General features: G+C 37.9%; 1 protein-coding gene across 1 annotated transcript; it reads left to right on the plus strand.

Annotated features, from left to right (window-relative positions):
- The first annotated feature begins 377 nt into the window (after window positions 1–377).
- Window positions 378–12,606, plus strand: LOC114690584 (grpE protein homolog 2, mitochondrial-like). The gene is made up of 2 exons (XM_037199567.1): window positions 378–551; window positions 11,927–12,606. The coding sequence occupies exons 1-2, from the start codon at window positions 378–380 to the stop codon at window positions 12,584–12,586; spliced, it is 834 nt and encodes a 277-aa protein (XP_037055462.1). The 3' UTR covers window positions 12,587–12,606.
- The last annotated feature ends 2,083 nt before the right edge of the window (window positions 12,607–14,689 follow it).

Consider the following 14,689-nt stretch of genomic DNA (forward strand, 5'->3'; position numbering starts at 1 on the left):
CAACCTGTGCCACAGAGTTCAATGCAGCCCACAGCTGCAGTTGGGCCACGGACAGAGACATGGCCTCATGCATCAGCTTAGCCTGGTTCTGACATCCTTGTTCTGGGTGGTAGTTCCAGGCACTCAGATCAGGATGGCTCTGACGGCAGCATGGCCTCTGGGGACCAATAAGGCCACAGGATGCAGGCCAGACCCAAGGCTTCATTTGGCCTTTGGTGGCACCGTGTGGACATGGGCATCAGCACAGACCTCAGGTGAGGTAGACACACGGCCACAGACACGGTCCTTGGCAGCAGCCTAGGCCTGGTTGTCACCATGGGCCCAGGGGATGGCAAAAGCCCCCCCAGAGCAGTAGGGCCCCAGTGGCAGCATGGCTCATGGACCCGAACTCAGACCCAGGAGGTGGCCCAGCCCACCGGAGTGAGCATGGCACTCCACTGCAACAGGAGCCATGGATATCAATACAGACCCTGGCTACTGGCTACTGTAGGACCCGAGACCCACACATGGCCCTTGGGAGCAGCCTGATCCAAACATGGCAGTGGTCCCAGGTAAAAACAGACCTCCCTCCTCAATCTACTCATCATCGTCGCCATAGACCCAGGGGGAAAGCTAGCCTCCAACATCTGCCCAGTTCCCTTCATCTAAATTCTTCCTTTTTGTGTCTTTCCATGGCGTAAGAACCATTCCGCTTCTCTAACTCTCCCAATTCCCCGCCCCTTATTTTCTTAAAATGAGGAGGCCCACATGCCAGACCCAAGGACCCGGGCTGGCTCTTTTCTTGCCTGCTGGGAAGATGCCACGAGAGTTCTTAAAAGAGAAAATACAAGTGGATAACAAACATTTTTAAAGATATTTAACATCCTTGGCCATTGTAGAAATGCAGGTCATAAAATTACATTAAGGTTTCATGTTACCCTAGTCAGAATGTCCATCATCAGGCATACAAATAGGAGTGAATGCTGCGTATTCTGGGTAATGGGGTACCATTTTGCATTGCTGTTGGAAGTGTAAACTAATGTAGTTAGGTTGGAAATCAATCTTGAGGGTACTAGAAAACCTAGAAATAATAAATGATCCAGCTGTACTCGTCCTGAGCATATACCCAGTCAATCTCTAGCCTAACAGAGAGAAATTGCATGAACATATTTACTGCTGCCCCATTCACAACAACCAGTAAATAGGATCAGCCTAGTTGTCTATCAGCTTGTGAATGGATCGTGAAAATGTGATATATTTTTAAAAATTAATTTTTTGGTTATAAAGAAAGATGCAATTATGAAATCATCAGATTCATGGGTGGAAGTGAAAATAGTCATTTGGAGTGAGATAACTCAGACCCAGACAGACAAATACCACATGCTTTCTCTCATATGTGTGTACTAAGTTCGATTGCTCACATGTATGTTTAAATTGGAGTGCCCACAGAAGTCAGGAGGCTAGCAAGAAGATATGGGAACATTGCAGAAGTGAAGACAGAAGGAATGAATACAGTCAAAAGAACGGGAAGAAGAGCAGTGAAATTCCATCTAGTCAGCCAATGAAACCATGCACTCAAAGCAGCCGTGATTACTTACCCTGGGTTTGTACCAGACAGACACTGTCAACCAGCATTTAACCATAGGGCAGGAAGTTTATCAGGGGATAATACACTTCATTGCTAAATAATTTGTCTCCGATGGACTGTATGAGGGGAGAAGCTATTATCTTTAGTTGTATACGACTGCAACCTATAATGCGGCAACAAATAGTTTCAATCTCACGGGCACACAGACCAACCTGGCCAATCACAGAGGAAAGCAACCAAAACAAACGGGAAAGGTAAAAAGGAGATAGGTAGGGAGGGTCAACTAAAATTGATGATTTCCTTTCAACCACACATAAATTAAACCTAGAGCTAGAAGCATATCCATTCAAACAAAATGCACAGGTTTATTTATTGAAAGACTATCTTCTAATTTCTGAGTACAATCGGGGTCATATGATTTTTTTTCAAGGCTTTGTCCTTATTAAGATAATAATGAGTTATATTTTATTAACCAAAAACAATTGATACTCATATACGGGGAGATGTAGCTGTGTGGATTTTTAATAAAATGGTATCAAAATGTTCTTAGCTTATATTTTAATATAAGTTTATATATGTTTAATGTATATTTATATATGCTTAATATATGATTGAATTTCTTCTGTAACATTTGATGTTACAATTTTGGGGGAACTGAATTTTATTCTCAGGGAGTAAATTTAATTAATTTTATATAAATTAGCAACTGTTCAAATTTCGCATTAGAATAGTACTGCGAGACCTTGCAGAATTCAACACACAGTTTCTTGTGAGCACTGACATTATGTACAGACTTGTTAAGGCCAAGCAGTTGCTTTCTGATGCTTTTCTTTCCTATTAAATTTTAAAACACTGTTGGAGCTGACAGAAGCCATAGTTACTTCTTTCTAAACTTATTCTTTTTTTTAACTTTTATGCCCTTTATGCTCTTGACAACTCTGCAAAATTCATCCTAACAGATCCAATACAACAACTAAAACACCTTACCTAACTTTTCTGCAGTCTACCCTGAATATCTTTATCTTTATTAAAACATTTTCTATTACAGAATTTTTATCATGATACTCTATCTCCTTTTTTCCCATATTTTGAAAATAAATTAATTTGTTATAGTTCTCTGAGATAATCTACTTGAAATTCAATAAAGTATAATTTATATATTTAATTCTTATAATGTCAGGACAAGTAGTACAACAAAAATCATATTATTTAAAAACATAAGTCTAATACTCAGAATTTATAATCTTATATTTGATGAACAGATGAAAAAATCACCACTTTCATGGTTTAATTAAAAAATACAGTTGTTGCAAATTTATACTTCTCCTTTGGTACTAAACTCTAAATAAAAAAGCAAATTAACTTTCTGTAGATTGAGAAGGCAGCAGTAGAAATCACTTTGTAATTATATTTTCACATCCATGTTTTCAATTGCATATTTGTTTTTCTAAGGAATAAATCTCAATATTCTCAAAGTCTCTTGCTTTGGTGGAAGTAAACACATTTGATAATGTAAATGATAGAAAGGTATACAAAGGAAGTAAGAATAATATTAGTGCTTAAGAACTGTTTAAAATTTAATCTTAAATTATATGAACCATCTCACTCTTTTTAATATGCTAGCTGGGTTTCTTTTGCAATATGAAAAAATTGCAATGACAGTTTCACATTGCTTCAACAGGAGAGTCTCATCTGTTCTAACATCACTTCAATTATATTGAATATAGCCTATCTTTTCAGAAACCCCATTATCCCACACTTTTGGAAAGGTTTAAATTGCCACCGAACAGTTGGTTATAATATCATATTTAAGTTTCATCTTTATCAGATATTTTACAATACAATTCAAGTTCATATTTCTTTCCATTCAAAATTAGTCTTAAAAACCTCTCAAATGGATCAATTTTTCTAAGTATATTCTAAAAACATTTAATCATTTGAATGAAATGCACACTCAAACTAGGTATTATTTTAATAAGTAATTATATTTATTTAAATTTCTATGCCAATAAAATTCATCAGCCATAAATCATATCTACCTACAGATTTGTTTATAGTTAATTTCAATTTAGCCAGATGGGCTACAAATTATATATAAAGCATTATAAACTATACTTTGAAAAACAAAATTTTTAAGATCTTGAAATCCAAAGTCAATAAAATATATTATAGGAATAATATTAATACATTTACAATGATTTGAATTTTTTTCTTTTTTCTTTTTTTTATTATTATTATTTATTTTACACTACTATTTGGTTCTACATAATAGCCACAGATTCCCTTGTTCTCTCCCTTCCAGCCCCCCTCCCCTTCGCCCCAGCACACCTCCCATTCCCACCTCCTCCAGATCAAGGTCTCCCCCGAGGACTGGGATTGACCTGATAGACTCAGTCCAGGCAGGTCCAGTCCCCTCCTCCCAGATTGAGTCAAGCGTCGCTGCATAAGTCCCAGGTTTCAAATAGCTAACTCATGCAACGAGCCCAGGACCTGGTACCACTGCCTAGATGCCTCCCAAACAGAACAAGCCAATCAACTGTCTCACCTATTCAGAGGGCCTGATCCAGTTGGGGGCCCCTCAGGATTTGGTTCATAGTTCATGTATTTCCATTTGTTTGGTTATTTGTCCCTGTGCTTTATCCAACCTTGGTTTCAACAATTCTCGCTCATATAAACCCTCCTCTTTCTCACTAATCAGATTCCCAGCGCTCCACCCGGGGCCTAGCCATGGATGTCTGCATCCAGATTCCTCAGTCCTTGGATGGGGTTTATGGCACAGCTATTAGGGTGTTTGGCCATCCCATCACCAGAGTAGGTCAGTCCTGGCTGTCTCTCGACCATTGCCAGCAGTCTTTTGTGGGGGTATCTTTGTGGATTTCTGTGGGCCTCTTTAGCTCTTTGTTTCTTTCTTTTCTCATGTGGTCTTCATTTACCATGATTTGAATTTTGTATGTTTAAAAAAAGCTATTGCCAGATGAAGAGCTACCTGAGTCAATGGCTATTGAGGGAGAGAGAATTAATTTATTTAATTATTTTTTTCTTTTTTAATCAGGATGAGATCACAATCCTGAGGGATCAAACATAAAAAAAATGAAAATAAAGCAAAATATGTCCACATATATATATGATTTGACTAAGAATGTCCACCTATAAGATTATAGATTTGAGTGCTTTGTCACAAGGGAGTGGCACTATTTGAAAGGATTAGTGGGTGTGGAGGAAGAGTGTCATTGGGAGTGGACTCCTAGTCTTCAAAAGCCCATGCCAAGCCCAGAGTCTCTTCTTGGGTCAGCCCATCTGGATGTAGCTCTCACCTACTTCTCAAGCACCATTTCTGCCTGTGTGCTGCCATGCTTCTAGGCATGGTGATAATAGACTAAACCTCTGAACCTGTAAGGAAGCCCCAATTAGATGTTTCCTTTTATGAGGTGTCTCTTAATGGTGATACTTTCATAGTGTCTCTTTACAGCAATCAAACATAATTAGTTATCTTTCTGTAATAAAACATCATTATCAAGGCAACTTAAGGAAGAGTGGATTTATTTTGGCTTATTCTGCTAGAGGAATAGGAGCCCATGATGCATCACGGCCAAATAAAGTCATAATAGCAAGCAGCAGGCATGGATGGTGGTGGGAACGGGAAGCTGAGCGCTCCCAACCTGAACTGAAATCATGAAGAAGAAAGAATAAACTGCAAGTAGCATTTTTAAACTTAACAGTTGCATCCAGTGACATACTTCTTACACAGCAAGACTGCTTCACACAAAACTCCCCAAGAAGTACTTCTTACTGGAAAAGAGTAGCTTCCAATACTGAAGCTAATGATAAACATTTTATGTGGCCTCCATAGGCCACATGACTACATCATAATGCATTTAATCCAACTCTAAAAGGCCACATAGTCTTGTGCATTTGAACATTTGGTTCTCATTTGGTAGCAATGGTTATGGATATATAAGTGGTGCCAACTGGCTGAAAAAGGATGTTACTGGGAGCAGACATGGAGAGTAAAATGCCTTCCCAGCTTTTCCTTTTCTCTCTGTGCCTCCTGCTTGTCACTGAAGTTGTCCACAATGAACTTCCTGCTCCAGCAGACCTGCTTTCTCTGTACTGTCATGATTTCCCACCGATTGGACTCTTGTTCCTCTGGAAGCCTAAGCCAAAATACACTCTACCTTCTATAAGTTGCTCTGGACATGATGTTTAATCACAGCAACAACAACAAAAAAAAAAACTAACAAATACAAACATAAAATATAGAAAAGAGGTCATATAAATTTGAGAATAGGTGATTGTGGTTGAGGGAACATGTGGGAGAGTTGTAATAGAAAGGATGCAAGTACACTTTTCATGAATGAATTCCTCAAATTAAAAAAAAAAGTTTATTTAAAAACAATGCATGTTAATGTCAAATTACCTTAGTACATTTTATGATAGTTTTGTGTATCCAATTTTTTATGACTAAATTAAAATATCCCCCAGTATTAATATAATTAATTTTAAAATAATGATAAAGATAATGATCTTTGACATTATACTTTATGTTGCAGAAATAATTGAATACAATTAAAGAGCTGTTTTTTACCATTAGGACATGTGTACTAATGCTGCATCCTTAGGGTTATCCTGCCATGCTGATCATTAAGATCATCTCAACAAGAGGAAAATTACACCTAGTACTTTAAAGTCAGCCAACTGCCCGGGGCTAGTAAAGTCACAGATCTTGGAGAACATCCTATGACCACCACTTTACTAAACTAGCATAATGCCTATCTATATTCTAAATATCTGTTTCATAGGCACATATAAGTGTAGTCAGCAACCTCATCAAAGAAACTTGTTTGGTTTTTGCAACAGATAGAGACCAATATAGAAAGCCACAACTAATTAAAAATTAGAATTGTAGAACCCAGTCCTAGTATATACAACTACAAAACTATGCTGACACCTAAAGGCTCGGGGATCATTGCAGAAGCAGAGTGTTGGGATGGAGAGAAGAAGTGGGGTATGAGTTGGGGGCTGAAAAGAGTCAGACAATCAGTGAGTTTACTCTGAGATTGTTCCTACTAAGAATTTCAGGAGCTACACCCATAAGTCTCACCAATAAGACTGAACAAGGACAACAATAGACATGCTTATGTGAATGGAGAGAAGTCCAAAGAAATTTCAGTCCTACACAAAAAAATGACTGGCAATGAGAGAATGCTGTAAAAAGGAGAAATAGTCTTACTCAACAAAAAGCACACCAACTGGGTATCCAATACCAAATGGTTAGCTTTGAAAACATGTATAATATAAAAAAAAAACAAAAAAAAAACAAAAGAAATAATTCAAAACTTGCATTTTTAGAATAAGTATATTGACTTTAAAATTTGTACAATGTATTTTAACATAAATATTTTATACAAACATAATTAATATAATAATTCATAGTAAATGTATGGAAGGCTAGGTAGTGGACTCCAACAAGCCCACTCATGCACCAGGGATGGATTCTGATCCTACCGCCAGGGTGCCCCCCAAGCAGATCAAGCTACACAATTACTTTGCCTTGCAGAGGGCCTAGTCCAGTCCCATGCAGGCTCCACAGCCACTGATCCAACTTTCATGAGTTCCCACTAGTTTGGTTTATTCCTCTCTGCAGGTTTCCCCATCATGATCCATGCACTTGCTCATAGAATTCCTCCTCTTTCTCTCCTACTGGACTCCTGGAGCTCTGCCTGGTCTTTGGCTGTGGATCTCTGCATCTGCCTCCATCAGTATTTTGAGAAAAGCTCTTTGATGACAGTTAGGGTATTCACCAATATGATCACTGGAGCAAGCCAGTTAAGTTCAGGCACCCTCTCCAATATTTCTAGTAGTCCAAGCTGGAGTCATCCTTGGGGCTTCCTGGAAATTCCCTAGCACTGGGTTTCTCTCTGTCTCCATGATGTCCCCATCCATCATGGTATATCTTTCATTGCTTTCGAACTCCATCCCTGTTCCAGCTCAACCATCCCATTCCCTTTTGTTCTCATCCCCCACCCCCTACCCTCCATTTCCCACCCCTGATTTTAATGGAATCACTTTGAGTTTCTCTCCATTTAATTTCATGTTGGCTGTTGACTTGCTGTAAATTGCCTTTATTATGTTTAGGTATGTTCCTTGTATTCCTGGTCTCTCCAAGACCTTTATCATGAAGGGGTGTTGAATTTTGTCAAAGGCCTTTCCAGCACCTAATGAAATGATCATGTGTTTTTTTTTCCTTCAGTTTGTTTTTATATGGTATATTACATTGACAAATTTTCATATGTTGAACCATCCTTGCATCTCTGGGATGTAGCCTACTTGATCATGGTGGACAATTTTTTTTATGTGTTCTGGGAGTCGGTTTGCCAATATTTTATTGAGTATTTTTGCAGTACCTCAGTAATGTCTTACAAAATACCCTGATTTAGTCTCCACAATTCCGTTTTATGGGCTCCATGTGATGATATCTTCTGAAATAACAAATGACTTTCTTAAAACTGCATGTATAAAATAGAATCCCGGGCCCAAGCCAAATCTGTTTTCTGAATGCTGAAGAGAAGGTGGGCTTCTTCAGGCAGGAGAAATTTGGAGTTCCAATGATGTTTCTGCATTATGTCCTTCGACTAGACACAAAGAACACTTGTGATGAGGTGCCCTGGCCAGCGGGGTGTCAACAGGGGCGACCCACCTGCGGGAGAGAATGAAAGGGATGGGGGAAACACAAGAAAAGACAGCAAGACAAGTGTTCTGATCATGCTACAAATTTTATTCTCCTCAGCAAGGCTTATATAGCATGAGAGGGGGCAGGAAGGAGGGAAGGGGTGCACTATGATGTGCCATATGTGCAGGTGAAGGGGGACGTGCAGGTGAAGGACTACGTGCAAGTTGTGAGGCTGCTAGGTGGTAAGGTCACTGGACAGGGCCCATTGTTCTGTTGCTATGCTACCTGACCTGCCTGACCTGTTCTTTATCTTTGGGGGTATCTGGTTTAGGGCAGGGGCTTGTTCTCTGGCCTAGCTAGTACTTTGCCATGGTCCATGTTTGGTCCCTGACAATGAGGCAGGGTTGCATCTAGTTTAATGTGAATGACTAGAAGAAAAATGGAGAGAAAATATGGAAGAAAGAAATGACAAATTATATCCAATTTTATATCTATATTCTACCCATTTTAGTCCTTTTGTCAGTAAAACTTTTGGTCCACATTTTATAAATTTTATCTGAGGCACAAAATACAATTATTCTTTCTGTTATTGCTGCTACATAAGATAAAATACAATCCTATTTTTGTTTGTTTGTTTGCATGAAACAGGATCTTACTATATAGCTTTGGCTTCCCAAAAACTTGCTATGTAGCCCAGACTGGCCTGGAGTTCACACACACAAAAAAAATCCTGATTCAAAAATGCTGGGATCAAATATCGCTTCTATGCCAGAGTCTGTGATAAACCTGCAGTCTTAGCATCAGTGAAATAGACCCCCTTTTGAAATTCCAAGACGTTTATCATCCATTAAACTATTCTAATACATCTCACTCTTGCATTTTTTATTAGAGTGAACTAATTTTCCAAAACCAAAGAAGCAGAGATTGTTTTCCTATGTTAGCTATTAACTCCTAAGAATATCCACCCATCAAGTGAAGGCACAAAAAGTGAGTACACACACACACACACACACACACACACACACACACACACACACACACACAGAGCACACAGAGGCATGCACACATTCACACACCTCATATATACAGTTCAATTAATTCCATAAATGTCATGTTTATATTTTCCTATAAGGTTTCTGGGATTCTACATAGTAGACCTTTTACTTCTCACTTTCTAATAGAAGTTGATTATCCATATACTAATAGATCCTTCCCCTTATCTTTCCAGAACTCTTCTGCTACTGATACATGACAATCTTCTTAGTTGTATTTTATTTAAAACTTCTGCAACTTTTCTAGCTTTACTAAGGGATTAATTTTCATAAAATGGTTATGATGCTTGAAATATTCAGTTTCCTTGTGATCAAAGTCAATTTCAAATCTGCTATTTACTCACAGGCATACTAATTGCTTTTTAAAGCATCATCCTTATAACAATCAAAATATCATGTCTGTAATTTATGCTTTTTCCTTGCAAAAAGCTCATTAGCAGTCATAAGACTCAATAATGTTAATATTCCCAAGATGAATGATACAAAAGATTCATTATCTTTAAGCCACATTGGAATCATTGAACTGAGTCATTTTATATGATTACAATTATCTTTCCAGCAATGTACTCATATAAATTTAACTAGATGCTTAAGTGGCCTATTGACCCAAAGGGCACTCTAACTCCCTGACCTGATAATTTATTATATTAATGTGCAAGGAATAATGCACACTTTCATTACAAAGTTTTCTCTGCTCTACTTTGAGCAAACAGTCATATGGGTATAATTAGAATAGTGACAGCAAATAAAGATTGTTTTTTATTTTGACTCTTCTTTCTCTGTACATATTCTCTTTAGTTATTGTTATAAAAACTGAAAAATTCAAATTCCATTTATTTTCTGCATGATTACAATTTAAAGCAGTAGACAGCATGCTTCCATCCAGCTTTGGTTATATGCTGTTGAACATAATAGACTAAGTAGATTATTTGATAAATCAAAGCTAATTGTAATTTATCTTCACATATCAACTATGGTATTATAATAAGCCTTTCTCATGCATCTTAGCTTTCTGATTTTTATATTCAGTATTCTTCCTGTGGGTAAAACCTTATGTAAACATAAGTAGGTAAACATTCTAAAGGACTCTAAGAAAGAAGTGTTTTTTTTAAGGTTTTATTGATTAATCATAACATTGAGTAGGTACTCATAAAATATGACTAACTTCAAATTAATACACTTTAAGTCTTGAGTGTAAGAAAATTCAATTTACCTTCTAATCCCTACCCTTTTAGAACAGTTTTCATATTGGGAACATAGAGAAACTTTACATGTTGTAGGTTGATATTTCTGTCCACATATCCTGCTCCAAAATTAATCCACAGAGACTTCTTATTAATTATGAAAGCTTGAACAATATCTTAGGCCTGTTTCAAACTAGCTTTTATGACTTAAATTACTCCATTTCTATTCATCTATTTGTTGCCAAATAACTTATGATTTTTACCTCTTTTGTTGCATCTCTGTACCCTTTCATCCACTGGTGACTCTGCCCTTCCTTCCAGACTTCTTGCCTATACCTCCTGCCTAGCTAATGGCTGTTACCTTTTTATGAAACCAAGCAAAAGTTGCCTTAGAAAAAACATATCTTCCCAGTGTATAAAAAGATTATTCCACAACATTTCCCCTTTTTATCTAAATAAAAAGAAAAGGATTTATTTGAACACAGTAAAACCATAACGCAACAATAATGATTATCAGATAAGAATTACATTTACAAAAAAAAGAATTACATTTACAATGTTAAATCCATTTGTATTTGGCAATTTCCTAGAAAATACTCCATTTTTTAATCCTATCTTGGTAAGTCCAAAGTTCTGTATCTAATTTACCTACTACCATAAATAAAGAAAACTATAACCAAGACTATCTAGTTTTCAATTCCGTCAAGACCCTGGAGGATATAATATTATGTTAATAAACAGGAAGTGCATTGCAAACAACTTCCAAAACTATAAAGAATAATAGAGACAGCTGGCTGCTTGGATAGTCACTCATTGTTCCTCTGCAACATTGGGGCATCCATCTTTGGCCCATAGGCCTGGAAAATCTGAGAGGTTTTTTTTTTTTTTTTTTTTTTTTTTTTGTGTGTGTGTGTGTGTGTGTGTGTATGTGATGCAGGAATTTTTGAAAGACAGTCCTACCCTGTCTTGGTAAAGTTTGAACGTTGCCTTCTTTTGTGTCCTGCTTGTCCAATTTGGATAGCATAATGTCAGCAATCGAAGAAAGGGCAGTTTCTTGCTCAGTGGCTAACCTGTGCCACAGAGAAAGAAAACTCCATATGAAGGTTCTTTAATGCCCATCATCTTCTCTAAAGTAGATTGGTGCTGCAGGAGCAGACATGTCTCACTGTCATGAACAGTTTTTATATTATTAAAACATTTAAAATGGCATATTCTATAGGTCTTTGAAGTATTTGAAGACTATCTATCTGTTTAAAATATATATGCTTAACCTTCAAAACATACCTAAAATGACCACTGGTTTGATTTTTACATATGACTAACTACTAACTTGCTTTTGTTAATTATCCTAAAGAGTTTGTAATAATAGCTTTTAAGGATTAGAACTTTACATTATATTTTTAAAGGAGCTACATAGGTACAATACATTAAATGAGAATAGAAACATATGTAGAGGTTGTGGGCGGTGCAGCGGCTGCAGCGCCTCCTGGCCTCCGGGACCGTGTCGCAGAGCCGGGGATGGCTCCACCCATTCAGCACTGCCACCCCAAGAACGGCTGGGGAAGACTGCAGTTCTGAGGACCCTCCTGATGTACTTGGTCCCTCCCTTGCTGAACAAGCCTTAAGGCTAAAAGCTGTTAAACTGGAAAAAGAAGTCCAAGATTTAACACTAAGATACCAGAGAGCTGTTGCTGATTCTGAAAACATAAGGAGACGAACCCAAAGATGTGTGGAAGACGCCAAGATATTTGGAATCCAAAGCTTCTGTAAGGACTTGGAGGTGGCAGACATTTTGGAGAAGACTGCTGAGTGCTTTTCAGAAGGAGCCAAACCTGAGGACCACAAGCTTACTCTGGAAAAAGTCTTTCAAGGACTGTCTCTTTTAGAAGCAAAGCTGAAAAGTGTGTTTGCCAAGCATGGCCTAGAGAAAATGACGCCCATTGGTGACAAATACGACCCTCATGAGCATGAACTCATCTGTCACATGCCAGCAGGTGTTGAGGTACAGCCTGGCACTGTGGCATTAGTACGACAAGATGGCTACAAACTTCATGGCCGCACCATTAGACTTGCCCAAGTGGAAGTGGCCGTGGAGTCTCAGAGAAGGCTATGAACGAGCCACCGGGAACTAAAACTCTCCCAGGGTCCTGACCCCTCTGTCCCCTTATTTATTAAGCTGGTTTGTATTATACATGAGGTCCTTCGTGTGCTCTGCTTTGGATTTAGTCATATTGGCTTTATCTCTACAGTATCTTATTGGTTTTATGTGACCTATTTGGTCTCATCTGGAAGTCCTGCCACTGGGCATCTGAACAATGTGATGAGTGTCCTGTGGCCTTTATCAAAATGTTTACAAAAATCATTTAAATTGGTACTCTGATGACTGAATCCAAAATCCCTTAACTGTGTTTTCAACTAATGACTGGAATTAGTGTAGCAGCATCTTGGGTCTTGTATCTTATGGGAAAGGGAGATGGTAGGGATTGGTTTGACATTTAGTACTTAGATGACAAAGCTTTACCTTGTATAAATTTAGATCAGTTGGGTTGACTTCTGCAGAGATTTTTCAAGGCTGCTTTTGTATTTCATTTTTCATTTAGTCATCTTTTGTACTTGTATTCCCTGCTAGGGGCACACTTAAATTGTTCCATAGCCACCCCTTTCTGGTCCCATTTGGAAGGGCTAAAGAGTCGGACCAGTCTTCCTTTTTTTTTTTTTTTTTTTTTTTTTTTTCTTGTTGGTAAGGTGTACTCGTTTATTAAACTGGTCTCAAGTCTATGAACAGGTAAGCTCTGGCTGCCTTGACAACACAACCCACTCCCAGGGAGACCAAAAGCCTCCTTACATCTCAAGTTAGAGAGTCAGGCATGGGGGGCCAGGCATAGTGGCTGACCATTCAAAATGAAAAGCAGAGGATTAGGGTGGATGACTTTTTGGAGTACATAATTTACACAAAAGCGGTGCTGCTTCCTCCCTTGCATGCACTCAGAGTGAACTGGGCCATCCTTTCCGTAGGGTGTGGTGCTGCTCTGCAGAGGACAAGGGACTTCCTGTAGCAACAACAAAAATGCACTCCAAGTCCTCAGCCACATTGTCACATTGTAAAACTTGGGGGATGCTTACCCCAATCAGCTGCTGTCACCTTCGCCATTCCAGTTTTTAAATCCTGAGTCAAAAGCACCCCCCCCAAATTATATATATTTATAATTGACAAAAAGAAAAAAAAAAGAAACATATGTAGAGTATTTTTCTAAAGAAAATCATATTAAATTTATATCAATATACAAAAATCCATACTATATAAAATATTTGAGACTAATGGTTATTTAAAATTTGCTCTATCACCATATCATACATACACATTTCAGTACATCATGCTCAATCTTATACTTTCTGTCTGGTAATATTTTCTGCCAGTTTCATATGTTGAAAAAAGTTAAATTAAAAATACAGCATTTTCTAAGAAGGAAAGGTAGACTACAGTGCTGCCAATCAAGTGTGTTAACTAAATCGAGATTATTCTTGCACCAAATGTACAGGAATGAAGACCCAGTCAATCTTCCACCTTGTCAAGGTTTTTCTAAGGTCAATTTGAACACCCACGGCCTTTGAGTATATTCCTACTAAGGTGGGTCATTCAATCTCTTGGTAGTGTATCCAGAATTTGTATTCTTGGTTTACTCTAATAAAAATTCCTTTAAAAAATTAGACTCAATATTCCACCCTTTTATCCCATCACTTCTATACTATAGTCTCTCTTTTCCCTTTACAAAATGATCCCTGAATCTAATCTCTTTGTTTAGCTTTTTTTCTGAGTATTATCAATAACAGCTTGTGACCAATCTCGTAAATAACAATAAACATCTATATCCAACTGAATGACAAAAACCACCCATTTCACCTCTTGGAAATATGGACTCTGTATTTTCCAGACTGCTTCCAGTTGTCTGCAGGCACTGGCATCTTTAGAGGACCCTAGAAAAATTAGAATAATCATCAAGTCCTGAGAGAGTTAGATGTATCATTTGTTGTATAGTCTCTGTGCAACAGAAAGTGTGCAGCTCATCTGAAGTACTGGCTGGAGTACTCTGTGAGGCTGGACCATATCATCCAGCAGTGTTGAATCTGTTTTGGATGCAGAGCTCTGAGGAAACTGCCACAGAGGGACTCTGAGATGATGGATCACCTGGGACACCTGTTTTCATTGGTGCCTGGT

The sequence above is a fragment of the Peromyscus leucopus genome, chromosome 16_21 (assembly GCF_004664715.2).
Source record: "Peromyscus leucopus breed LL Stock chromosome 16_21, UCI_PerLeu_2.1, whole genome shotgun sequence".
Lineage (NCBI taxonomy): Eukaryota > Metazoa > Chordata > Mammalia > Rodentia > Cricetidae > Peromyscus > Peromyscus leucopus.

Bases quoted from the DNA above. Each gene is read 5' to 3' on its own strand.
- LOC114690584 (XM_037199567.1), top strand. From the start codon at position 378: ATGGACCCGAACTCAGACCCAGGAGGTGGCCCAGCCCACCGGAGTGAG. The intron at 552-11,926 runs GTAAAAACAGAC...AAACATATGTAG, and splicing joins AAACATGGCAGTGGTCCCAG to AGGTTGTGGGCGGTGCAGCG.